At 42.5% G+C, this 25781-nt stretch overlaps 2 protein-coding genes across 3 annotated transcripts in view; one reads left to right on the top strand and one right to left on the bottom strand.

The window, feature by feature from the left end:
* Positions 1–25781, bottom strand: part of LRP6 (LDL receptor related protein 6) — a 704489-nt gene that overhangs the window by 379904 nt on the left and 298804 nt on the right. The gene's annotated exons all lie outside the window — the stretch shown is intronic.
* The window catches only part of ETV6 (ETS variant transcription factor 6), a 142607-nt gene that overhangs the window by 26290 nt on the left and 90536 nt on the right, over positions 1–25781 (top strand). The window contains exon 2 of one of the 2 annotated variants that reach the window (XM_069863366.1): positions 20738–20864. In XM_069863366.1, coding sequence (XP_069719467.1) covers positions 20738–20864 — 127 coding nt within the window. Of the gene's footprint in view, positions 1–20734; positions 20865–25781 lie in introns of both variants that reach the window. The other variant, XM_069863358.1, reaches the window with a different exon arrangement.

The raw sequence follows: 25781 nt of genomic DNA, 5'->3' as shown, positions 1-25781 counted from the left end.
TCTGGACATCAGATTTTATTTATTTATTTATTTATTTATTTATTAATGATAAAGTTGTCATTTTCTTTAAATGGTGAAATTGGCAAGCTGAGATTCCTGCCTCAGTGGGATTTACCTCCTGCTGGTCCTGGGGTCTGTTGCAGTTTCTGAGCCAGATTTTCCCTGTATCTGAAGCTTATTTTCTTAGTGGCATCTACATATTGAGGTAAAGATGTTGATTAAAGAACAAAGAAGACTGCAAACTAATTCAGTTTTAAAAATAGCAGAGAATCAATTTTTCCATTATAGGGAAATATGTAAAGCAGATGGTGGGAATTTTTGGCAGTGGGAGTTACTTCATTTGTTGGTGGAAAAGGCCTTGTTCTGGAGAGGGTGCATGGGGGGAGGGCCTTGATTCATGCCCTTCAGTGCTGCAGAGCCATCCCAGATGTATCTTGACCCACGCTGTGGCCAAAGCTAGATGCAGGTCAGAGGAGCACCCTAGATGAGGTATGCTGGGCAGCAGTATGCCTTCTTGGATCAGGCTTTTCTAAGCTAAAGCCAGCCCAGAGCTTGCTGTCTGTGAAGCCTCCATCCGGCTCATGGCTTGGTTTAGGAGCTGCAGAGCTGAGGTGTCAATCCCATTTGCCTATAGGCTGAGCTTCAGGCGATTGAATTATCCTCTAGCAACTTGAATCAGTGGTTAGGTCATTGCCATGATGTATTCTGCGATCCCAGCTGGCTTGGTTGGGCAGAGGTAAAGCTGAGGGTCAGGAGGTCTTCCCTCCAAACCCAGGCTACTCTGCCTCTCCAGCTATCACGTATGTGCTCTAGATGTTAGTGTTTATCACCCTGTATCATGAGCCTTGCAACATCTGCTTGGTTCACTTTTCATCCCCCTGCCTAGCTAGTGAGGAAGTGACTGTGCTTTCCAAAAGGGCAGGGGAAGGAAAGGAGGAAAAGCGCTAACGGTCTTGTGAGCCTGGTGGTGCAAAGCGTCCCTTCTTTCAGGCCCTCTCTTTTGTACTATATTTAACTGTTGTTGAGAATGAGCAGGCTTGTGCTCGGCAGCAGAGTGTGGTGCATGAACCGTCTCTGTTTCCTGCTGATTTCATGTTTTGCTAGGAAGGATGCAGCGCAGGACTTGAGTCGGTAGGATTAAGCAATGGGCATGGCCGTTAGTGGAATGACTACAGCAAGAGACAGGCTTGTTCTCACTCTCAACTCTGTCTGAAGGGAGGGAGCTGTGACCTATCATGTAATAACAGGCTCTTCTGTCAGTGTTTGAGCCATTCTCTGGTGCCTCAGTTTAGCTGCCTCCTGGAAATTCGTGGTGCTGAAGGTTTATTAAGGGCTCCATGATCAGATGTTTGTGGTTTGACAGAAGAAGCTGACGGTGGTTTAAAAGGAAATATGTTGTAATATTTCCTCCACGGAGCCACCGATGAGAAACTTCGGACAAGATTTTTACTTGTCAAAAATTCTGCTTTGACATAGTTGAGAGAGGCAGCAAGTTTCTCCTGTGGCTTTTCATTACAAATGACATCATCATGACAGCAGTGTCTTTTGGATCTTGAGAATCTGTCTGCCCCTGCTGGTAATTCCTCACCTGAAATCTTAACTTACTGTGTGTGATAATAGATGCATTTCAGCAGCAGCAAGCTGTGAAGAGAAGTGTGAAGAACCATCCCTATGGGTGTTGGAAATATAGAGGACTCAAACTTTAAGTCTGTGGTTCAAGTACTTTTAAAGGGATAGAACTATGTCCAAATTATCTGGAAACCTATTTTCTGCATGAAACTTGAAGAAAATGAGGCCAAAGTTCAGGTAGACTTTGGGTGTTTACAAAGATGAGGGAAATCTCTTGCATCAATGCAAGTAAAATTTAACTCAAGAAATAATTTCTGTTTTCTTTCCTTCCCTTTTAGATTCCTCCTCCCCCCATTCACTTAGATGATCTTTGAATAAAGATTTGTATTTCTAAATTCTAGCTGAATGACAGCAACAAAACAGTGTGTGACATCTACTGTTTGTACAGTCATGCTTGAAATTCTCATATATCACATAAAATAATCAGGTGTAGATAGGTTTGGTTTTTTTTATATAGACTAACTACACTAGTGTGGCAAATAATAGTTAGCGTGGGAAACTACAGTCTTGTGTCTATGTTTAGACATTAGGCATGACTCTCTGGGTGCTGATGATTTACCTAGTCTTGGCCTAGATTTGGCATCAGTGTGTGTAAGTGAACAAAGCTTTTTTTTTTTTTTTCCCCCTTGTCTGAAACAACAGTCTTTGATAAGTAGAAAAAGATAGGCCAATAGTCATGTGGATGCTAATGCTCTTTAATGTTACAAATTGCCTCTGTAAGTCTGTGTCAGGGAACAAAGCACTCGTACCTGGGATTACCCTCATCACTGTACAAGTTGTCTGGCAGGAATTTAGGAATAATCTGTGGGTATTGGGGAAAGGAGAGGTAGATCTTTGAGATGTATACCTAATATGTGAAAACAAAGAATTTTATTGCTTGTGTTAGACTTTTTGGAGTTGGGGAGTGTGGTGTGTTTTGTTGTTGTTGATTTTTTTTTTTTTAATAGTGGTGTAGATTGCATGCCTTAAATAGCATACTTTAATGGAACACATCTTGAGTGATCATGCACTAAAGATGTGTCCTCACTGCTCTGACTGTATACCCTGTAGCTCCAGTTTCCCCCCTACTTTCTCTCCTGTTTACATGCCCATCCTTACCTCAGTAGAGTGTTGCTTTCTCTTGAGCTCAAGCAGTTGAAACTGTCACCAAAGCTCAAATTACGAAAGTAGTGGAGAGCAAGCAATCCTAGTTACATTAACTCAGCAGCTGCTCATGCAGTCACTGTGACTCTGTTTAGCCAAAGGGTCACTTTTGCTTAGGTTCGAGCCCCCAGTAGCTTCAGGTAAGCCCCTGAACTTTGCTCTGGAGCAGATAAAGAGCACTTATGCATTCCTTTCTCCCTAGTCTGCTTCAGCGTGGTAACTCCTGGTGGCAAGATGGTAAGGAGCCACAGTTAAACCCCTGCAATTGTTTACTAAGCTGTGAGCTTTAATTAGACGGGAATTTGTTGTCCAAATGAAATGAAGAGATTGCCCATTGGACTAAGACAGCTCTAAAATCTACAAGCCAGCATGTGCTCTAGGACTTCTTTGGGTGATTTTCCTAGGCCAATACACCACTTTGGAGAATGACAGCATGCCATATGTTTGGTGCAGGATCTGTGGAATGTCTGTTCTTGTGCATACTGAGATAAATTAGTTTGAGTTAATACAGGACAACCCTCCCCCTTCCTCTAGATGACCCAAAGCATAACAATGAATTTTATCAGGAGAACAGCATTGGGTTAACTCTGTGTAAAGAAGGGGGTAGGCTTTCTTTAAGTCAGCTGGTACTAATGGATCCACAAGAACTAAAAAAAATCTACCTATTTTAGTTTAATCAGAAGGACTAATTTTGCCAAGGTGTGAGGGTGGAATAAAATGTTTTTCTTTTAAAAAAACAGGCCACTTTTCTTCATCGTGGTAACAGGGAACTGTAGGTATTCTAAATAGTGAACAGGCACATGCTTTGGTCTCTGTTCTGTAGGATTTGCTGGGGTATTTGAATTTGTGTCTGAAATCTGTGCATCCAGTTCCCTTAGAACTTTGGGTTTCCAAAGAGAGAGAGGAAAAAAGCCCACCACTTCTAATAAAAAGATATTTATGGTTTTTATGGCTTTCATTGCTTTCACAAATAAACCCTGAAGGTGAGAGTCTCTGCTGCTTCTACAGACCAGGGAGCTTGCGGAGTTTCCTCCCACTTGCTCTCATGGGTGCCTTGTGTTTCCTTTCCATCCTCATCAGTGAGATCTGATTCTGTTCTGTGTTCTTTGCTGTATCTGGGGCTGTCACTGTTTCTGAGTTTTCTTTTCTCACATATGCTAGAGAACTTGTGCCCCTAAATTCTCACCTGTCTCTCAGTAAAAGGCTTCCTCATCCTCTACCCTACTTAGGAGCTCTGTGTACATCTAGTCATCATTTCTGTTGTGCCAACAGGGCTACATGCATCCTCCAGCAGGTTTGATGCAGGTTTTTTTCAGCCGTTCTGTGATTATGGGCTTAGCTATGGCAAGAGGTATTGTCATGCTGCAGTGTATCACACACTGTCACTAGGCAGCTATTGCAAGTAACAGGAGCAGGTAGTTCTGCTCATTAAAGATACCAGTATCTCCATTTCCCACTTTTGCAATTTCAAGTGTTCAGCAAAGCCTCTAGTTCCCTCTGTCAGGAGGAATGCTTGTACTTGCTTACAGTTATTTTTTTAAAAATTAGTTCATTTTACATTAGAGAGTAAGATCTTGCATTTATTTTTGCAGGCTTGCAGGTTGAGATGCATTTCAGCACAAGTTCCTGATAATTACTATAAATTTTGGTCTTAAGATTAAAGTAGAAATAAGTAATGATAAGCATATAAAAATATGGGTATGTGCACATATGCACACGTGTGTTGAAAGATAAAGCTTTGCCTGGAAACCTGTCCACTCTTCTGCTTATGTCGGCTGATCCAACAAGAAGTTTTAGGTTTCTGTACAAACCAGGCTGTTCTGCTTTTAAATGTATTAATACCTTTAGTGTATCCAGTCGAGCACCTTGGATCGTTGTGTTTTTAGTGCTAGGATTCCAGTCTTGATGGGGATAGGAAGAAGCTTTTTGGGGTAAATAAAGAAATAGTTTTTTGTGGCAGCTCACAAGGTTATGTAACTTTAGCACTGAATTAGCAGGCAGGAGGCAAGTGGAGTGGTTGCTGGTTACATTACAAATGCAGTTTGCATGGATATTATTCCATAGCACATAAAGTGTGCACTGCGCTGTCTCATTCAGATTGGATTCTCCTCGTGCGAGGAAACATACTTGCCATCAGTGGGATGTCAGTATGTCTGAGCCTAAAAGTTGCTTCAGGATGCGTGCTGTAGAAGAGGAGTCTGTGTAGGATGGCTGCATTGTGCCTGTGGAGTCTGAACCACACAAGTTTTAAGCCTCCAGGCTGCTACAAGGTTCCTTTCTCACACTGCTATGTGATTACGTATGTAGATATTGCTGCTGAACACCTCCATGGTGGCCACAGAGGGAGCTAGACCAGCTCAGACAGTTTACAGCCACAGGGAATGGTGTTTCTGTGGGGCTCACAGGGTCAGGGGGAATGTCTGTTCTCATTTAAGCTGATTTTAAGGGCTCCCAAACAGCTGTCTGTCTTGTGTAACTGGAACCTGGTGAATGCTTTTTTTCACTTGCAGGTGTGTAAGTAGTGGTGCCCGTTCACTTGTTGTGCAGTGAGCTTGTAAATCCCTCATAAATTGTTTGTAAATCACTCTGGGATCCTTCTGGCTGTCAGGCAGATCCTGCATGAGCAGGAGGCAGCCCTGCAAAGCCCAAGCCTTATGGAGCAAAACCAGTTGCCAAAGAAGCAGGTGTAAGCTTGAACTTTGCCCGTTTATTTGCTTAAAGTTTTATCTCATCCTTTATTATACAGCCCAATGAACATGAATATTTACCGTGTCGGTTAAACTGCGGCCATCTGAGTGGCGGGTTCTGTGTGTGCTCGGTGGCCTCACAGGTGAGAGAGCAGAGCGATGCTTTCTGTGCTGTCAGAGAAGATAGGGACACCTGAGCAAACAGTGGGCACCCAGGGCTGTGTGGGTAGAGTGACTGGTTTGGAACACTGGATTGCTTTTTTTTTTAATTAATATTTTTTCTTTTTTTCTCACGCCCATAGCATTTTTGTTCTGTGGAGAAATTCTGGCATTAGAGTAAGACAAGAGCACTCCGACTGGAAAGCTGAACTTGTGTGTTATTTTTAATTTTGCTTCAGGATTTTGAATGTAGATAGCAAAATTAATACTGAAACAGAAATTTCTTCTGAATCGAACACCAAATGTTCCTCTTGGAAAGTGTGCTGTTGCTGTGCTTGAGATAAGTTATTCTGAAAAAAACCTAACAAACCTCAGAATTAAAAGAAACTCCTGTGTAGTAATTGAAAGAGCTATTTTTGGTGCAATGTTTTGATTTTCAGCAAGTTTGCCTGTATTGAAGAAAATATTTACTATGAATTTTATTACCACTTCTGGTATTCAGATCCCTGGCAGTAGATTTACAACCAGGCAGTTGCAGTCGATTATTATTTTTTGACTAGTGTGTTGCAGGAGGATAAAGCAGCATAACTTAGTAGAATTAGGAGCTGCTTGGTGTTGGAGGTAAGGCATCCATACCCACATACAGTAGCCTCGCCTTGCATGGGAATTAGGTGTGTGTATGTAGGGGAAGTGGCGTAACCTAATATGCAGGGTGCCACATGGAAGCTCAGGAGATGTGCTCTCTGTCCCTGGCTCTGCCTACCCTAAGCAATTAGCTTGACTGCTTTGTAAATCACTTGGTGCCTCAGTTTCTCATTTAATCAGTTGCAAAACTTACCTATTTAGATGTTAAACAGTTTAAAATCAGACTTCCTTTCATGGCTCAAAGCAACTGTTCTACTTCAGCACAGTCTTAATATAAACATCCAGAATTGTGGTCCTCCAATATTCAAAATAAATTTAGGAATGGTTAATTTTTTATTTTTTGACTGTGTTACCAAGGGTTGATCTTTGGACCTATATAACCAAACTTTTTCCTTATTTGCTTTCTGTTATTCTGCCTTTCGAAGGACTTTGTGGAAAAGAAAGCAGCATAAAAATCACAACCGGTTTGGCAGGTCCTGTATAAACAGGAGAAATGCCAGGAAAAGTCTCATGTTTTTGTTGCCAGCTTTGAAAAAAAAAATTCCAGTTAATTTTCCCCTAATGAAAACCTCGGCCATTGCTCAGTGTGAGCAGGACTGTGTGGAAGGGCATGTGGTAGAAGGGGCTGGGCTATGCTTGCTGGAAGGAACATGTGTGTCCTTAAATGCTGGGAATGTTCTTATTCTTGGGCAATTGTCCCAGTCAACTTCTTGGCTGCAGGAAGAGAAGTAGTGTTTTTTTCATACTTGTAATCAGGTTTGTTGTTTGGGTGTTTTTTTTTTCCTTCCCCCATCTCCTCTGACAGTCTTTCAGCTCAGTTTGAGTGTTAAACACACCCTGCTTGATTAGACAGGGGTGATTGATGCCCCCCTGTTTTGCTTTACCTTTGCCAGCAGAAAGCTGTGCTGGTTTTTAAAGCTGTTTAGCTGTAAGTTTGGTCTGGTAAGGAGACCTGCCTTCCTAACTGATCTGTGCCATTGCGTAAGCGTGGGAAGGGTTGGAGTGCCTCTGTCCTGATTCTTGTGGCAGGGGAGGGATGAGCTTCTGGAGTAGGTTCACAGCACTCTTCTTATGCAGACTGTCTCTGCTACCACTTTGGAATCAAAAAGTTTCAATCAATGCTTTGACAAGGAGGAGCATTGGAGATCAGAAGTGCTCATGAGGAGGGTATTTAAAATCAATGCTGAAAGGCAAAATTAAACAATGCCTTCTCAGAGGTTTTTTTGTGATGTCCACGTCATTTTACATCTCTCTTATGTTTCATCCTTCTGTTTCCAGAGCAGTAACGTAACTCCAGAAACACAGCCATGTGGGTAGAGGGTCAGAATGGGATTTAGGCAACTTGTTCCTTCTCCCTGCACCTCTGTTGCCTAGTTGTAAAACAGGATTCAAAAAGATCCTTCCTCTGGTGCTTCTGTAACTTGATTATTTTGGCTTTGAGCTCTTCAGGGCTGTCCTCTGCTTGGTATTTCTGTGGTGCCTTGGACAATGGCCACATGGTTTTCATCTTGTCTGCAAGTGCTATAACTACATCAATGTCAAGTCCTAGTGGTTGGGTTAGATCCCGACAGAGTTCTTAGGAAAGAATACTATTTTCTAAGGTGTTGAAGTAGGTTTTTGCTCAGCCTTTGTGCTCCTGATGAGCCCACCTCATCTGCATATGTTTTGGTGGCTTGTAAAGGTGAGTGTTGTACTGCTTGTCGCACTGCTTGTCGTATTGCTAAGGAGCATGGTTTAGTGTTTGATAGGAATGGTTGGACTCGATGATCCTGTGGGTCTCTTCCAACCTGGTTATTCTACGATTCTATGATTCTATACTTCTCTTCATTGCAGGACAGCGGTAAAGATATTACAAGCACATTTAAATAGTGTAATGATGAGGTCCCTGGACAAACTTTCGGATTGAGTCAAAATGGGCCCAGGTCTAGCATTTTACTCTTTTTTCTTAAAGATGGCTGCAATTTACTCCACTTCAGCTGGCTACGTTCCCAAGCTTGTCACTTATGTAGTGAGGCAATATTTGCAGCTTATAAGCAGCCTTACAGTAAGGGTGGAGTGGCTGTCACTACAGTGTCCATTTAGTTATGAACCAGCAAGGCTTAGCTGTGAAAACAAGCCAAAGATAACCAGAGTGAAACTTCAGCACTTCTGTTCTGCCAGGAGCAACATCATAACCAATGATTCGGGATTATGAGGTAAAACAAAATAATAATTTGAGGAAGAAAGGGAGAGGTTGAAAGGAACAATTAAAACAATTGAGAACTTAACGAACAGGAAAAGCTGTGGCAGAAGCAGAGCAGCCATCCCAGGACTTGGCAGACCTGTGGGCTCAGTGTTATCCCGTTGCCTTGTAGGCACAACCGAGGCAATGAGGGCTGCAGTAATGCCACAGCTTGTTCTGGAGAGTCAGTCAGCAGGTCTGGGAGCAGACTCCTGTCCTTCTCACTGTTTCTATTCAAACCTTTTCTGCACAGCTTGTTTTTTCCTGTGTTTTGTGGTGCAGCATCTGCTGCCCAGCCCCGTACAGCAGCAGTATGCAGGGGTGATCCACTTCTCTTTTCCTGTCTGAGTGCTTAAGTGCCACTGGAATTTCCAGACTGAAGGAATAAGGGCTGTGTCGGGTGTACCCTGTCACATGGACAGGTCGTACCTGGAAGGCATCTCTTGTTTTCAGAGCAGTTGGGAAAGGATTGCTAATAGCTCTTCTTACACAACAGAATATTCACCCGCTTAGTTCATTACTTATTAGCTCGAGGCAGGGACATTGCAGATTTGTTAATGGTAATGGCCAAATCTTTAGAATGTGCAGCATTAATGGAGGAGAAAGCATTTAATGAAGACCCGGCACTCGACCCTGTCATTGTCCCTGGAATACAGACCATATTGTCAAGTTCAGGCTCTGCTCTCCTTCTGTCACCTACCCTTTCTTAAAAGGATGGCTTGCTCGGGAGCTTCAGTGCCTTTTCAAACACATGTGAAGGCTCAGCTTTTCTTCTTTTGAATCGTATATGCTGCATCTTGACTGGCAGTTTCTGCACAACGTATTTTAAAAATCTCCTTAAAGTTCTGCTAATCCTGATGGTTCTGTGCTGAAGGACTGTTATAGAGGGAATAAAAGATTTTGGTGTGCCTCAGGCTATCCTCCAGGTGGTTTGTTTACTTATTCTGTGTGATGCATTGATCAGCAAAAGGTTTGCTTTCTTCCAGTTCGTATTCTCATGCTCATAGACTGCTGACTGAAGGGACCTTCCAAAAGCTGCTGAATAGCTTCTTAAGTAAATTGTAAAAAATCACCTGATTCTTGTCCAGGTTGACCTACCTGCAGATTTTATTTCTTTTAATGTAACTCATCTGCCTTCAGTGGTCTCCCATTGGATCTTAATATTTTAGTCACAGCTTCTCATTAGCTTGTCCTTCTGCAATATGTCTTCCAGATTATCTTCGCTTTCCTCTGGCGTTATTTCCTTTTGGCTGTTGAGCTGTATCTGTCATATTGGTCATCATCTCTGTAGTTTCTTTATTCCTTCCATATGAGCTAGACCTTCTGGCTATCTAAAACTTGTCTATCTTGCATATATTGGGTGGGGTGTGTGTGTATCTGATGCAGATGAAGAGCCTGAAAATGTGCAGGATGCAATATTCTTAGTGAAATTCTAACAGCTGTTTTTTATATACTCTGTCGGCTAAAGTTTCCTTTTTAGTCACACTGATCTCATATTGTTCATGTTAAAGTGGCTGGAGTCAGTCAAAGACAGGTTGAGGGAAAGAAAGATTATGATTTGATGTTTCTTATATATCCAGTTTCTCTGCAGTAGACAAGTTCAGTGCAAGTATGGTTGCTTTTAGAAACTCCCTCTGCATTTAATATGCTGGGGGCCAAATAACCTGAATTGTTCCGATATTTCATAGTGATAAACATCCATCGACACTTGTTTCTGGACTAGCTTATTCCAACAGTCTTTGAGAATGAGTATTTTATTTGGCCGTTTTTCTCTCTTCGTGGATTCTGTTCAGTTTTCTTGAGCACCCAAATGGATCTGCCCAAGTTTTCACCAACCACCCTTGTTATAGCTATTTTCTTCTTGAGCTGGACTAGATTCCCTCTGGAAAGTTGCCTTCACCTACACAGAGGTTTTGTTGATCAAGAGGATAGAGATAGCTTACTCCTGCCATGCTGTGTGTGCTGGGTTACTTTTGCACCACTTGAACCTTTAGGAGCAGCAACTGTGAGTTGTAGAGTTAGACCTCGTCATGGCACCCCCATGGCACTGTGTATTTGGTGTGTCCTTTTTTTGTGGGAAGTCTACCAGAAGTCTGAGGTATGATGAAATGCTGGCATGAAAATGCTGTGGCGCTGTGTATGCCAGTAGTGTTTTGTCAGTGAGGAAAGTTGTAAGGATGTCAGACTTGCAGGGTTAAAGTATTGTTTCACAGGATAATACGTAGGTGCACCAGTTCTCTAATCTGACAGTGATCTTCCTGTGCCAGAACCCAAGCCTGCGATGAAATTGTCTTCTCAGTGCTCCAGTGGTGGCAAACTTTTCTTTGCAGAAGAAATGCTTACCAGGGAAGGTGCCTACATGATCACAGTAACAACTTTTTTTCCAGTTTATTATAGCAGATAATTTTGGGATGTGCCTGTATTTTAAAATTGTAACAAATGTAAGATAATTATGGCATATCATGATGCAGTTTGTTTCCAAACAAGCATATGTACACTCTTGTGTTCAAACTGATTTCATGTAGACAAGGGGAGAGAGAGAGAGTAAACTTTTTAAGTGGCTGGACTGGAGAAGATAAAGATTGAAGTCTATATGTGGACTTAAATTCCACCAATGTAAATCAGGACCAGAATCACTGTTTAAAAAAACTTGCTGGAGAATTTTACAGGTATAGATGGGAGCAGAGTCCAGCTGTGCAATGGGACTGAAAGTGGTAATTTCCTATATTTTAAATAGTATTTAAAAAATATGTATTTCACGGCATTGTAGCTCCCCAGAAATTTTGTTTCTATTAGTAACTGGGGATTAAAAGAAGCTATGACTTCTGTGTGAATTACTCTCCCATGATTTTTCCGCTACTTAACCAATGGGCATGTAGATAATTCACGGCAGTGAATGAGTTGACCTTGTTCATGTGACAGTACTGACCCATGGTTCATGCTATGGAAATACTTGATATCTGCTGTTGTGAAGGACCCTGTTCCCAGTAATTGTACCGTCAGTTAAAATGTTCAGAAAGCAACACTTATCCCATGCAGAAAGACCAGAAATAAGGCTAGTCCTTGGAAATGTGTGTGAATACATAGGAGTATTGCAGCTTGCCAGTACATTGACAGCTCCATAATGCAACCAAGTGAAAACACTTGTGCTGCCATGCCAGCCCTGAGCCCAGAGTAGCTCCAGGATTCTCCTTTCCTGTGACGCATGAGAGGGCAGCTCCCTGGACACTATTTCCCCTTAGTTTTCCAATTTGAGTTTCATGGCCTCCAGAAATTTTGTGCTGAAATGATTAGTGCATGACTCCAGTCACGGGTGTGCAGGGTGTGAATTCCCATGCGTACAGACAGGGTTGTACAACCACTGTTTGTTGTAGACATGAGGCTCTCGCAGCACTCCCTGTTTTAGAAGAGAGAACGTGTAAAAGATGCAGTGAAGTATCTCTGATGCATGGGTATCTAAGCCTTGGAAAGTCATTTTCTATGACGTCCCTGGTTTTCTGTTGCTTACTCACTGGCCACTGTATTTCAAAGCCTCACATGGTGTTTCTTTTTCTAGTTATGCAATAAACTCTCTCTTAGCCTTCTGTGGTGCGAAGCGAGCTTGCTAACAAAATCATGGCGTAGGTGCAAAAGGGTTTGTCCTGTGGATAAGAGCAGTGGCCCACCTTTCTTTATGCCCTGGCTAAGCAAAGATCAGAGACAGGTTCTTCAGAGGATTGTACACTCCATAATGCACACAGCAACCTACTCTGTAGTGCAAATTTTGGAGTTACATTTGGAAGGGAGATGTAGGCAGATAGTTTCATCAAGCAGCCACATCTGTGGTTGACTTCTGTCTTGAAGTAGTAGGTCAGGTGGACCAAGTTGCAGCTTTACTGCTCCCTCTTGGAATCTCGCTGCAGAAGGCTTGGTAGAGGAATCTCCCACTTCAGCTTGGTAAAGCTTTACTCCCATTTTGGAGTATGATGATTTCCACTTGTAAATTCTGAACCAGAATCTGACTCCAATATACGTTTTGTGCTGCCTAACTGGGCTATCTGTGTATAACATTCTTTATTATTCATATCAATGAATAATCCTTTTTTGAATCTTATTAAGCTCTTTGCCTTGGTATCATCTTGTAGTTTAACCTGATATTGTCTTCCCACAGCCTATTTCTACCCTGTTTCCCCATCTTATCAGTGACCTCGGTGAAGAAATGCTTTTTGAGTATGTGGTTCAGATAGTTTCTTGCTTCATTTATGTTTGTTTATGTGTGATATTTTGCAGTGCTTAGACAATAGTGCAGCCATATCATGGTACTTCCAACAACAACATTGACCTCCGCAAGCTGCCTTTTCACAACACTTGAGTGCATTAATATTGCTGTCTGTACGATTTTAATTTAATTAGAACAGTGGCTGTAATCATTTTGGGAGAAGCATGAATTTCCCTGCTGGCTCCTTTCCCCTTCCCTTTCATGATGAGCTGTTGTACCTTCGTGGAGTTTTTCTTACTTGCTTGAGTAAGGTTTCAGGCATGAAAGGGTAACCATCCCTTGCCCCTGTGCCAAGGAGGTTCGTCAGAGGCAGACTGAAAGGAGGAGGCAGGGAGCAACTGAACTTCACAAAATCACTAAGGTCACCGAGACAATCTCTGCTCTCTGTACTCAGGAAATGAGATGTTAATCTTTTCCCAGTGCTGCTTTGCATACGGCCCTTTCCAGAGAGCTGTGTTTGTTTTAATTTCTCTAATTACTGATAGTGTGCTGATTATGCTGCTATAGATTTGACGTGAATTGCTGTATTAATGGGATCAAAAATGAGGAGAAGTCTGCCATGGAAATTTAGACAACAACAGCAGCTGGGGGAGGGAAGAAATACTTGAATTCATACCCTGGTTCTGCAGAGGTCTACTTTGCTTTTTCGGGAGCCTGATCCTTTGTCCCTGGCAGAAGAGAGAGTATGCCAGCTACAACATTGACCAGAATCCCAAAATGTTTCCATTGTGTACCTGATCCCATACAGTCTATTAGGAGGTCTGATTTCACCCTCTTCCCTATGTTAGACCCTGTATCTCATCTCAGAGCAGTTCTTAGACTTTTGTATCCAGGTATAGTGTTGCACACAAAACACTGGTGAACACTGCGTATGTCTTCCTTCCCTTTCCTTTTTCCTTCACTTGCTTCCCTAATGATTAACAAACGAATCTCCTGCTGTTGTGCCCCATGCTATTCTGTTTGCTGGCATGACCCTGCGAAGTACCCAGACGTGCTGGGCTTTCTGAATCTTTCCTGCAAGTACATCATTCGCCTCCAACAACCCTCTTCTCTAAGGCCATTTTTTCCCTTCTACCTTGCCCCAGGTGCCTACTTCTAAAAAGATCAACAGTAGCAAAACCAGACACACTTCCCCTCACCTCTCACCTTCCCCAACAGCTTCCCCTTGTTCCGGCTTCCTTGGCTTGTCTTTCCACTTTCCCTGCCTCAGTGTGCTTGCTGAAAGCGATAGCAGCCCTCATCCTGTGCCCTTGTAGAGTTGAACATCCTCTGTCATTTGTGGCATATGGTGTTGTGTCCAGATCACTACCTTTCAGAGTCCTCAGAGCTAGAATCACACATTTCAAACCTGGATTTGCACACAGCAAGGGCATGTTTCTCGGGGTTTTTTAAGCCTAGGGCTTCCTCAGAAGTCTAACTGGGCACCAAAACATCTGCACACCTGTTAGCACTGTCCTCTCCGAGCGTGCATCCCACAGGCAAGGAGTTGAAGAAGGATGGTGGGATGATACAATGATACCCAGGGAACTGGAAGCTTCCCTTTAAGCAGCATCCCACTGTCACTGTCTTGTGAGTAAGGAAGGATGTCCTGAAAGGACAGTACAGGTAACTTTCTCCCTTTTTTCTTCTAGCAGTTGGTTTCCTGAGAGTTATTGCAGCACAAATTGCTGTATCTCTGCCTTGGGTGATGCCTACTACTCTGGGGCGCAGAGGGAGTCTAGGCCATTTTGAGAAGTGAAGATGAACTGCAAATGCAACAAGACAGGCGCAGAGTGGCTTACATACCTCAGCAGCCTTGGGTGCAAGTGCCAGCTTTCACTCTTGGTTAACTTTACCTTGTGCAGTACCATCACACGCAAATAGGAGTAGGTTCTTACACAATGATAAGAGGCAGCTGCCTTTTATGTCCAACATAAGGTATTTGCAGACCGTGTTGACCATTCTGGTTTACTGAAAACTGCTGTGTATGTAATGGATTTCTTTGTTTTATCAATTAAAAAAGTCATTTTAGTATACTGTCCGATGCAGCTACTGAACTAGTCATGTCATTTGACAACATGAGGATTTGCTTAGCATGTTTTCTTATATATTTTGTTTTCATTTCTGCAAAAACATAAGTCCTTTGTGCCTGCCATCTGGAATCGGTAAAGGTACAAAAAGATTCCAAGCTGCAAGCTGGATAACACCTATGAGGAAGGATAGTCCTTTTGGAGTTTAGAAGGGCATAATTTTAGAAAAAGTATGGAGCTATTTTTACTTACAGCCTATCTCAATCTCAACTATTAGACTGTTTCTAAAAGGTGACTACGAATTTGATTTTCCGCTTTTTTTTTTTTTTTTTTAGCAATATAAATTATTTGTGTCCCTGACAGAATTTTACAACTGTTCAGGTAGATTTTGTATGTAAAGGATCTACCACAGTTCTTCAAACAGAAACCAGTGTGTGCTTTGATGGAGAGCTTTGGGAGCCTAGCCAGCTGCTGCGTACACGCCTAGTAGATAGTCATGATCAATATAGTTTTGAGTTACCTTCCTTTTTCAGACAGGATGGTTTGATCTAAGGTTTTCTCAACACTTGGATATTTAGTGTTTTGTACTTTTCTAGTACAAAGAGAACAAAATCATATCTTCTTTTGATTCTTAACTGTGTATTTCAATCTGTCTCTGCTAGGTCAGTCTGGTGATAGCAGGCCCCAGTCTAAGCAGACCTGGCTGGTTGTCTAAGTGGCACTGCTGGAGCACCAGCCACTAGGAGAGTCAATCCTAAGGAGGGTCTCTGTAAAGGCTGATGTAGACATCTCTTCTATTATTGTGGTCAAGGTGAAATTTCATGGTGAAACTTTCTTGACTCACTGTGAGTTGAAGAAGCCTTTAAAAAATGATGACAGCAAGCAGTATGCCAGCTGTTTTATCTACCTCATTGTGGCTGCTGCTAAAATACTAGGGAGCTGCTATTCTGAAGTTGCTTGTAGATGTCATTTGTTTGGGGTTGAGCATTTGGTCACTTGTGGGTTTAAATGTTTTTAGAGTCCCCTAGCAGGCGGCGAATCTGGAATGTGGTAATGCCAAGCTCTTCCCTAGCACTCATCACCAATAATCTCAGAGGATGAGATGAAATGTGTATTTACTTGGTCTCTTTTACCAGTAGACTAAGCTGCAGCAAGGCTGTTAGCTCAAGTATACACAAGTTTCATACTGGTTCTTCTACCAGCACTGCTTATCCTTCCTCCCAAGCTGTTGCTTGAACAACCCTACCATTGAACCATCTGTTCTTGACCTTAATGCAAAGGGATATATTAAGCTGACTGGTTAGGAACTCCTTGAGAAAAATTCCTAGTAATGGAGTATCTGGTTGCATAAATCATAGAATCGTAGAAAATTAGCATTGGAAGGGACCTTAAAGATCATCTAATTCCAACCCTCCTGCCATGGGCAGGGACATCCCTTTAGATCAGGTTATCCAAGGCCCCATCCAACCTGACCTAAACACCTCCAGGGATGGGGCAGCCACAACTTCCCTTGGCAACCTGTTCCAGTGTCTCACCACTCTTATGGTGAAGAAATTCTTCCTAATGCCAAGTCTAAATCTGTCCTTCTCTAGTTTATACCCATTCCCCCTCGTCCTATCACCACAAACCTTTATGAATAATCCCTCTCCAGCTTTCTTGTAGTCCCCTTTCAGGTACTGGAAGGTCGCTATAAGGTCTCCTCAGAGCCTTCTCTTCTCCAGGCTGCACAAGCCCAACTCTCTCAGCCTGTCCTCATATGGAAGATGCTCCAGCTCTCAGATCATCTTTGTAGCCCTCCTCTGGATCCATTCTAACAGCTTCATATCCTTACGTTGAGGATCCTAGAACTGGACACAATGCTCCGGATGAGGTGTCGCAAGAGAGGAGTAGCGGGGCAGAATCGCTTCCCTCGACCTACTGGCCACACTTCTTTTGATGCAGCCCAGGATATGGTTGGTCTTCTGGGCTGCAAGCTCACGTTGCTGGCTCATGTTGAGCTTCTCATCGACCAGCATGCCCAAGTCCTTTTCTGCAGGGCAGCTCTCAATCATGTCATCTCCTATCCTGTATTGAAACTGCAGATTGCCCTGACCCAGGTGCAAGACCTTGCACTTGGCCCTGTTGAACCTCATGAGGTTCTCAGAGGCCTGCTTTTCTAGCTTGTTCAGGTCCCTCTGGATGACATCCCATCCTTCCAGTGTGGCAACTGCACCACTCAGCTTGGTGTCATCTGCAAACCTGCTGAGGGTGCGCTCAATCTCGTTGTCAATATCATTGATGAAGATATTAAACAGCACCGATCCTGATATGGACCTCTGAGGGACACCACTTGTCATGGATCTCCATCTGGATTTCAAGCCATTGACCACCTCTCTTTGAATACGACAATGCAACCAGTTTCTTATCCACTGAACAGTCCACCCATCAAATCCATATGTCTCCAATTTAGAGAGGTGGATGTTGTGGGGGACCATGTCATAGGCTTTACAGGAGTCTAGATAGATCACATCCTATGGTTTACCTGTGTCGACTGCTGTGGTTACCCCATCATAGAAAGCCACTCTATAACCTTAGAAGCATGAGATACCAGCCATGCTTTTGTTTGATGGCTTACATGCAGGGAAGCACTGGGCAATTTTGGAATTGTTTGGAGGTGTGAAGATTAAAAAACATTCTCAAGCAAAGCTGTTCTCAGTAGCGTGTGCATAACAGGTACTTCCTGGAAGTGCGACTCTAAAAAGACTCAAAAAGCCTGGAGGAACAAATGTGACCTTGTGCATTCGTATGTCTGTGTGGGCTGGGAGTTATGTGTGGCTTAGGTTGGTTGCAGAGCTGGACTGATCTTTGCAGTTCTGCTTCCAGCTCCGTGACTGACTCATGCTGCAAACAGGGGTGAAGCTCGTTTTTCCAGAGGCTCAGTGCGTTGACCTCCCTGTGCCAATACCATTCCACACCTTATGGATATCTGGCCAGGACAATAATAGGGGCTACTCTATCAGGATGCACTTGTTAAATGTATCGCCCTTGAGAGGTACACACTGTCCTTTTTCAAGAGAGCTTAACTCTGAAATTAGTTAGCTCATTTGAGCTTTGCTCATTCTGAAACTCAGGTTGTCTGTGTGTCTAATAAAAAGAAAAAGACTTACCTAGTATCTGTAAATTGCTTTGATATTTGGGTTAAAGGTGCTGGAAAAAGAAATGCAGGATTAGGAGGAGAGGGCATTTGAAACGCACTAATAAGAGTTGGAAAGCGACTCCTCTTTGTGCCTTGTAAAATGTGTTCTGCAAATATTACTAATTCACTGATTAATGTGGACATCCAAGGTGCGTGGAAAAAATTCCACAAATTCTTTTTCATTTTTTGCTATCCTATTCATAGGAATTCTAGGAAACAACAAGTAAAATGTGTTCAGTTATAACAGTAAATCTAAATGAAGCTGTCTTGCTATAAATCAGGTTGCCGTATGCCTTTAAGAGGCTGATCAGTGCAGAGAGAAAGGCAGAAAGTACTGGAAATACAATGTCTTACTTCAATACAACATCTCCTGTGTGTTGAGGGAAGCATGTGGGATTCTGGATTTAATTTCATCTTCTGCTTGTTGGCCCATGAGAAGGCCCTTTGAAGCTGCTTAGCCCTTGTCTTGCAGTGGTGGTTCAGTATTTCTGTGACCATGAAATGTGACCTAAGGTTGTACTTTATCCTGCGTTATTTGGGAGGGAGGAAAAGGACCTAAGGCCTCCCATCTATCCCCTATTGCCTGTTTGCAGAGACAGGCATCTGTGTGGCTATGTTTCAAAGTGTTCCTCTTTTTATAAATACCTCATACAATAAACAAAATGAGCAGATACAGTGTGGTTTCATTATCTGAGCTGTGTATCGCAGCAGGAAATGCTAAGAAGTGTCTGTTCTCCTTGCAAATTGCTTGTGTTGTGCACCAGTGATGAGAAGGTGCAAACGGGCAGTGAGACTGCAGAGTGGGAGCAGAGACCTGCACTTCTCAGGGACGTGAAGCGTAGAGTCAGCTGTTTCAGGTCAGGGAAGGAATTGCATAAGTTGAAAGTACAATAATGTTTTGTAGCTCCAAAGGTACATCTTTCACCATGTCTCAATGAATATTGCTGTTTGTTAACTGAGAAAAACTAAATTCATATGAGCTAATGGATTACTGTTGCCTGGATGGTGTTGAGTACAAAGAAAATGAGTGAACGCAATAAGATGTTAAAGGGATTTGTGGGAGACGGGAATATAAGATTGAACAATTTCTGGTTAAAATGTACTAAGCCGAAAGCTGTGGAGGCTGTGCTCACATAATAACAACGTAGTGGTGGTGGAATGAACCAAACCAGTCTTCCCACTCCATCTAAACCCTGAACAGTTAGTGTTGAGGTGGATCATTTATTTTCTGTGTGCTGTCAGTCTTCCCTGCCACGACTGTCAGGAGTGATGGCTATAGGGTAGTTGTAGGGCTCCAGATGTTGAAGTGAAACTTCTTGTTCTGCTTGAGCTCCTGAATAGTGAGCTGATAGCAGCACCTTGTGCCAGAGTGAGCTGGCCTTGATTTGAAGTGGTGGCTGAGAGGTACAAGACTTTCTAGGTATGCTCGATGTTGCATTTCTTTCTGGACATGTCACCTACTCTTCCTAAAGAGTTCTCTGCTTTGGTACATTTAGTTATTTGCTCGTGTTGTACAAACCTCTCCGTCGCTCTGCTGATGGTGAGAGTGCAAATATTACATTCTGCAGGTGCCTCTATCAGTCTCAGTCTAGTTCCGTGCCACACAGCTGTGATAATGTTCTGGTTTGTAATGGAAGTAATTGCCTTCTCTTGCTCCAGCACCAAATTTATCTTTTCCATTTGCCAGAGATCAGAGTCAGGGCAGGGAGTTGCACATGTACTCTACTGCAAATGCTCAGAAATGAATGTAGCTCCTTTTGATTTTGTGTGTATGTGGATGTAAATCCATGCTATTTGCACTGCCATCATCAAATGTCAGCAGCATGGTTTTGCAGAATAACATGCATTGCCTTCCAGGAAGCATATGATAATGATTTTTTTATGCTCCTGTAAAATTGTGGCTATGTTTATTTACAAAGGGTATATTTTGTGCTGTGATTGGAGTACAGGCTTAGAATGCAAAAGAATTTTCCCATCGGATCAGATGAAATTTCAGTCTCAAATTCTTGCCAGATTTTTGCAGAAATAAAAACCTAATAGTGATAATTATGAAACTAATGCAACATTCACAAAATACCCTTTAACTCTGTCTGACTGTCCTTGAATAGCTGCTTTCTGTGTTATTACTTACTTATTTATTTGCTTTCTTACTTGTTTGGTTGCGAGTTAAAACTACCTCAGAGAAAGTGGTAGTAACTAGCTAGGCAAGAAAAAAAGTTCTGCGTTACTTGATGCTAAACAGAGTAGTTTTTAGTGATGCATATGGTTTTCTACAGTAAAGACAAAACTAATTGTTTAATGTCTTTAAAATGGTATGAAAGAGTGAAGTGTTTAATACTTAATAATGCATTCAGATCATGACTGATTTGTTAGCATAAGATTATGTGGTTTTGTTGCTTTCTATGATGGTACTCATGCACGTATTGTGGAGTTGCTGTCAGGTTTTCATCAACATAAAAACCTCAGTCTCCCCACTCATGCGTCACTTCCCTTTCCTCCCTTGGCAAATTTCTGAGAAACCCCTTAGAAACTTCATGCTCCTTTTGAAAATTAAACCTGTTGCCCTAAAAGCCGTTTGGCTCCTGGCCGTGGCACCAGGCAGTGCAGCACCTGTGCAGCGCTCGTCTCCTGTGAGCCCTGTAGCTCCCTGAGCAGCCTGGCACAATGCTAGCGCATTGTTCGCCCTCACCACGCGTGCACACTTCCTTCCTTCTACCCACTTCCCTCTCACCTGCCTTGGTTTCACACCTCTGTTCCAAAGTTCATGATGCCCTTTCTCTCTCCCCTTCCTTGCTTTCTTTTTAACAGGAGGAAAGAATTTCATACACACCTCCAGCGAGCCCGGCACCAAATTACACTACCTCGACACCACTACATGTCCCAGTGCCTCGAGCGATCAGGATGGAGGAAGAGGCGATCAGACTGCCGGCACACCTGCGTGAGTCTCAGCATGGAGGCTTCTTATGTTCTTGGATTGAGGAGGGCGTGGGGTGGGGCGAGGAGATATTTCCATTTTTTTTTGGAAGACAGAAGATATCTAAGCCCCTGGCCTTAGAAAAAGCTCTAGCTGGTTTGGTTTTTCTTTTTAACCAAAGGAAATTACTCTTCAATATGGTACTTTGCCCACCATTCCCTGCACCCCCATCAAGGATTTAGCTTATTTCTCATAACAGGCACAAATGTGGCAGTTTTATTTTGGTAGGAAGTACTGTGTTTCTTTTCACAGTTATAGGAATTGCTCAGCAATATGCTGTGAAACAAGGTCAGAGTTTCATAAACTGTGGCAAGTACAGTGCCTTTGTGCTGTGGGTACTTTTTCAGGTTGTTATGGGTCTCGGCATTAAATGCTCTTGATGCCCAGCGTCTCTACTACAGAGCTCGTGTGGTGACAGAGGCAGTGGGAAAGGAGGAAGAATGAGCTTAGCTGTGCACAAAATGATGCTGCAAAAGAGGAAGGGCATATCACTGACACTGGAACGAAATCTGGAGCTGTGGGCAAGGCGAGAGCCAGGCACTTCATTGCTGAGATGTTTGAGGAACAGGAAAGGCCAAGGGCTGTCGGCCAGTAAGAGGTGAATTAGTAAGATAGGATGGGGGGAAGGAAGAGTGGAATTTTCCTTTTTGGAGGGGAAGCAGTTTTCATGTAAATTGAGAGATTTTAAGTAAACTTTTGTCAGGTGTTACATTCCTGAGGTACTTAAACAACAACTAGCAACGGGGACAGGAGCAAACATAACTTTATGCATTGACATCTGACAAATGTGTTTGAGATTTCAAAGTGGAGGGGGAAAGTCCGTGTTTATCACAAAACATCCTCATTCCTGTCCTCAGCTGTCTTCTAGGCACACTCCTTTTCTGGATGCAAACTGTGCTCCCAGCGCTTCTGTAATCCTGTGTTTGTTTCCTTGCTAGCCACCGTGTTGCTCTGCCACAAGGTTACTCATTGCCTATGATGTTTGGCATGGTCCCATTTTTATCCTGCTGCTGCCTCTTACTCTTTTCTGCCTGTGGTACAGTGTAGCCCAGGCTGTACCTTTTCTGTGCTTTCGGATGGGAATGGGAGTTGGTGCTGCAGCATTTCTGACTGGTTGCTGCCTGAGTATCTGTGAGCTCCCAGACCTGCTTACCCATGGTGTAGCTATTGGCCTCTTTCCTCAGGACTTGCTGTCACACTTACAGGGTATTTATATACTTTGCCCAAACTGTAGATGGGAAAATCCCAACACAGAAGTTCTTCTCCAGCAGCTCTTTCCCACACTATGGATTTAATCGCCAACATCTTTTTTTTTTTTTTTTCCCCTCATTGCATTAGTTGGTTCTGTTTACTTCTGCTGTGGGAACCACTGTCTGTCCTCCCGACAGCTAGGATCATGGCACAATGCAGGAAGGCAGGGACTCTGGATACTGGAAGGGGTGGGGAACTGTGTTTACTACCTGCTTCCTTCCCGTCAGCTAGCCAGCATGCTGCATAGCATGAGTCTTGTTAAGTTTCCTCTCAGTGAAAACTTTTCATCCAATATTTTTAGGTGTGATCAAACCTTTTTACCTTGATTTTTTTGTTTTATTTTTTTCTTCTCTTTTGATTAGCACATTTCTAAACTTGCAGGAATGCTTCTTTCCCGTTAGTATTTCCACACCAGTCTGACTTGTTGCAGTGTAAAAACACAGATGTTTAATCATTAAATATGTGTGGAGTAGGCAATGTCTCAGGTCATAAACAACACGGCACAAGTTTACACAGCCTTACTAGTTGTGGCCCATGACTCTGTAGTATTTTGTAGCTCAGTGTGCAGTCAATATCAACCCAAACACTGTTAGAACCACTGTTTAAAGTATATAGATTCATAGCTAGGCCAGAAGGGACCATTATGAATTCCTAAAATGAACTCTGATATAACCAGTTCCAGAACTTCACTCAGTAACTCCTGTGTTCAGATCCAATAACTGAGTCACAGCACGTGATGCAGAAAGACTTTTGCTCTTAATGTAAAGACTTCAGTGATGGGGAGGATATAAGATCTCTGGATGTTCTTTCAATGCTTAATTATCCTCCTTATATGCTTTTTTTTAAGTGTCCTATTTATAGTTTGAATTAGTCAAGCTTCAGTTTTGAACTATTAGATCTCATTATCTCCTTTCCTGCTAAATATTGTCAAAAGACTACTCTTGATATAGGTGCTTTTAGATAAAGTCACTTCTTAACCTTTTCCTGGCTAAACTAGAAAGGAAGAGAGATTCTTAAGGTTGTCAGTCTTCCTGTAAATCTTCCAGCTTTCAAATTCTGTTTGTATCATCAGTGTGAACGTTTTCCACTTCAGACATCCTTCTTAAAATGAGGACAACAGAACTGAAGAGTGTATTCCAGGAGTAGTCTTCCTAATATGACGTATAGAAGTAACTAAGTGCCTTTTGGATCTCAAGTCACAATGTTTAAGAGGTATTAACATAGGATTTTGCAATTCCTGCGTGGGCTCCTCTCATTGGTTTTTTTTGAGATGTGCCTGTAAATCCAAGATGCCTTAAAAGTCAGGCAAAATAGCTAATTTCTAGTTCCAGCTGTGGCAGAATATGTGAAGATTGGGTCAGTATCCACAAAGTCTGAGGGTTTTTTTAGGTCTGAGATTTTGTTTGTTTCCAGCCTTATTGGTTTTGTTGATTAGGTGAAGCATAATAACCTCCCTAGACCCTCACTGACTCCAATGCAGTAAGAAGATAAGGTAAGTTTCCTCAGCCATACACAGCACTGATAGCTGGACAGTATAGATGTCCACTTATTCTCTGCTTCGCTGACCTTCTGATGGCATTCACTGAAATAAAGGCGGAGTTTGGTCCTAACCCGTATGTCTTCGTTTCTACCAGCCTGCACGTTCAAGAGCTGTGCTAGAGGTGCTGCTGAAAACAGCAGTCTGCCCAGATCAAGGTGGAACTAGAGACAAACATTTCAGGTGGAACATGAAGAGTACTCGGGATTCAGACAGTGTTTTATGCCTTCCTGTTAGAAATTTCACTGTTTCTAATGCTTAAGAGCACTCTAGGCACTAATAGCCAATAGTATCAGGACAATTAGTAGAGCCATTTCATTTGGTGCAATAAATTATTTCTCGCTGTTTGGTGAGCAAATGGGTCTCAGCTATGCTGAACTGATTTGATCCAGGCACTGGAAAAGGGAGAGGTGCAAAGTTTAGAAGGGTGAAATGCAGATCCCTCTTTGCTACAAGCCTGCAGAGGACTCCTCCTCCTCTTTGGTCAGCACAACTAGAAATAGATAGAGAAATCCCTTTTCCTGGGTGTGGTGTGAGGGCACTTTCCCCTTTCTCTCACAACCTTTCTTCTTTTAATTAGCTGCTTTTTTTCTATTCTGCCCTATTCGTATAGTATAGAAGCACAATGTAATCCTTCTTAACTTTAAAGCTCTGGGAGAGTGAGTATAATTTTCTGGTAATACACACCTTTCTCTGATGCTGTATATCTCTGCAAGGGACTTTTAACCCATATTTTTAAACATGTTTGTCTAACATCCACTTCTTCCCTAGTAAACTAAGTACTGGGGGCATTGTAAATGGACTGTCAGCAGGGAGCTGGAGAACATGTTTTCCTCTATTTTAGTTCTGTGGGCAAAAAGTGCAGGGATTCCCAGTTTTCTCTTTGTCCCTGGTGTGTATGCTGTGGTAGCTTTGCTGATCTGATCTCTACGAGACTGCACTAATGTCAGATAGGAGGAGCGTTTCAAAAATGGAGATATTTACCAAGGATTCAAGACAAGCAAGTTCAACTCTCACACGAGACTGTGCTCTTTGTGCCTTCTGTGACCTTGGACATCTTGTTTTAGTTTCTCTACTGTAAAATGTAAAAAAAAAAAAAAGAGAAGAGTGCAAAGACTCTTAAAAGTCTTGAAAATTAATACAGTGACTGCTCAGATGTTGTGATAGTGAAGAATGCTGAGATAGCTGAAAGTACTCAAACTATTTGCATAGCCCCTGTCTCTGCAAAAACTTACTCCATGTTACCATGGGGAGAAAATTATCTTTTTTTTTTCCCCTCTTTTAAAGTTTATTAAAACCAATCTTTTTTGTCTTTTCTGGTACAATGTCATTAGATACTCATTTTGTGCTATGGCCAATACCTTGTGGTAAAAAATTCTTGGCACTGAATAGAGGATACATCATTTTAAGAGATGGGTATGAGAACTCGTCTCTGTGTCTAATAATACGCTCTGAATCAGAGAGAAAATAGTTTTTTTCCTTTTTTGTAATATACAAGATGAAAATTAGATGGTTTGCCTTCTGCAACAGCAGTTGTAAATACGTGCTAGAGGCTTCATGGTTTTCTTTGTCTTCTTCAACATAAAACTTGCTCAACAACAGACACAGAAATACCAGTGCTGAAAAAGGACTCGTTGCATGCTCTGACCCTGTGCAGCAGCATTCCCCCTTGCATGTTTCTGTTGATTTCTGCAGTCTGATTTTTATCTCTGAAGGGCATCTTCCCTTGGGAATGTGTGCGCGCCTGTGTGAGTGTTTGGGGAGGACAAAAATTTCACAGTGTCCTCTGTTACAAGCATGGACAAGAGTTCATTTTTCCCCCTTGAACTAATAACTCTTCTTTCTTTAGTGTTGGCATTCTTCATATGCCTGTAGCCCATTGTCATAGCAAGCCACACTGCACGTACTTTTCTCTACACATGAAGCAATTATTCTCGGCAGCAACTAAGATTTTTTGGTGGTGTTTTTTCTGAACTGCCAACAGCCTGCATTGATGTTCAGAGTAAAATGACACTTTAGATCAAGGTACATGCATCACCTTGCATGGGTTAACTTTTACATTGGGACCGCAGTGTTGTTGCCTTGACTGAACT

This window comes from Phaenicophaeus curvirostris, chromosome 1, assembly GCF_032191515.1.
Source record: "Phaenicophaeus curvirostris isolate KB17595 chromosome 1, BPBGC_Pcur_1.0, whole genome shotgun sequence".
Lineage (NCBI taxonomy): Eukaryota > Metazoa > Chordata > Aves > Cuculiformes > Cuculidae > Phaenicophaeus > Phaenicophaeus curvirostris.
The sequence above is the reverse complement of the archived record's forward strand: the minus strand, read 5'-3'. Positions and strand labels throughout refer to the sequence as shown.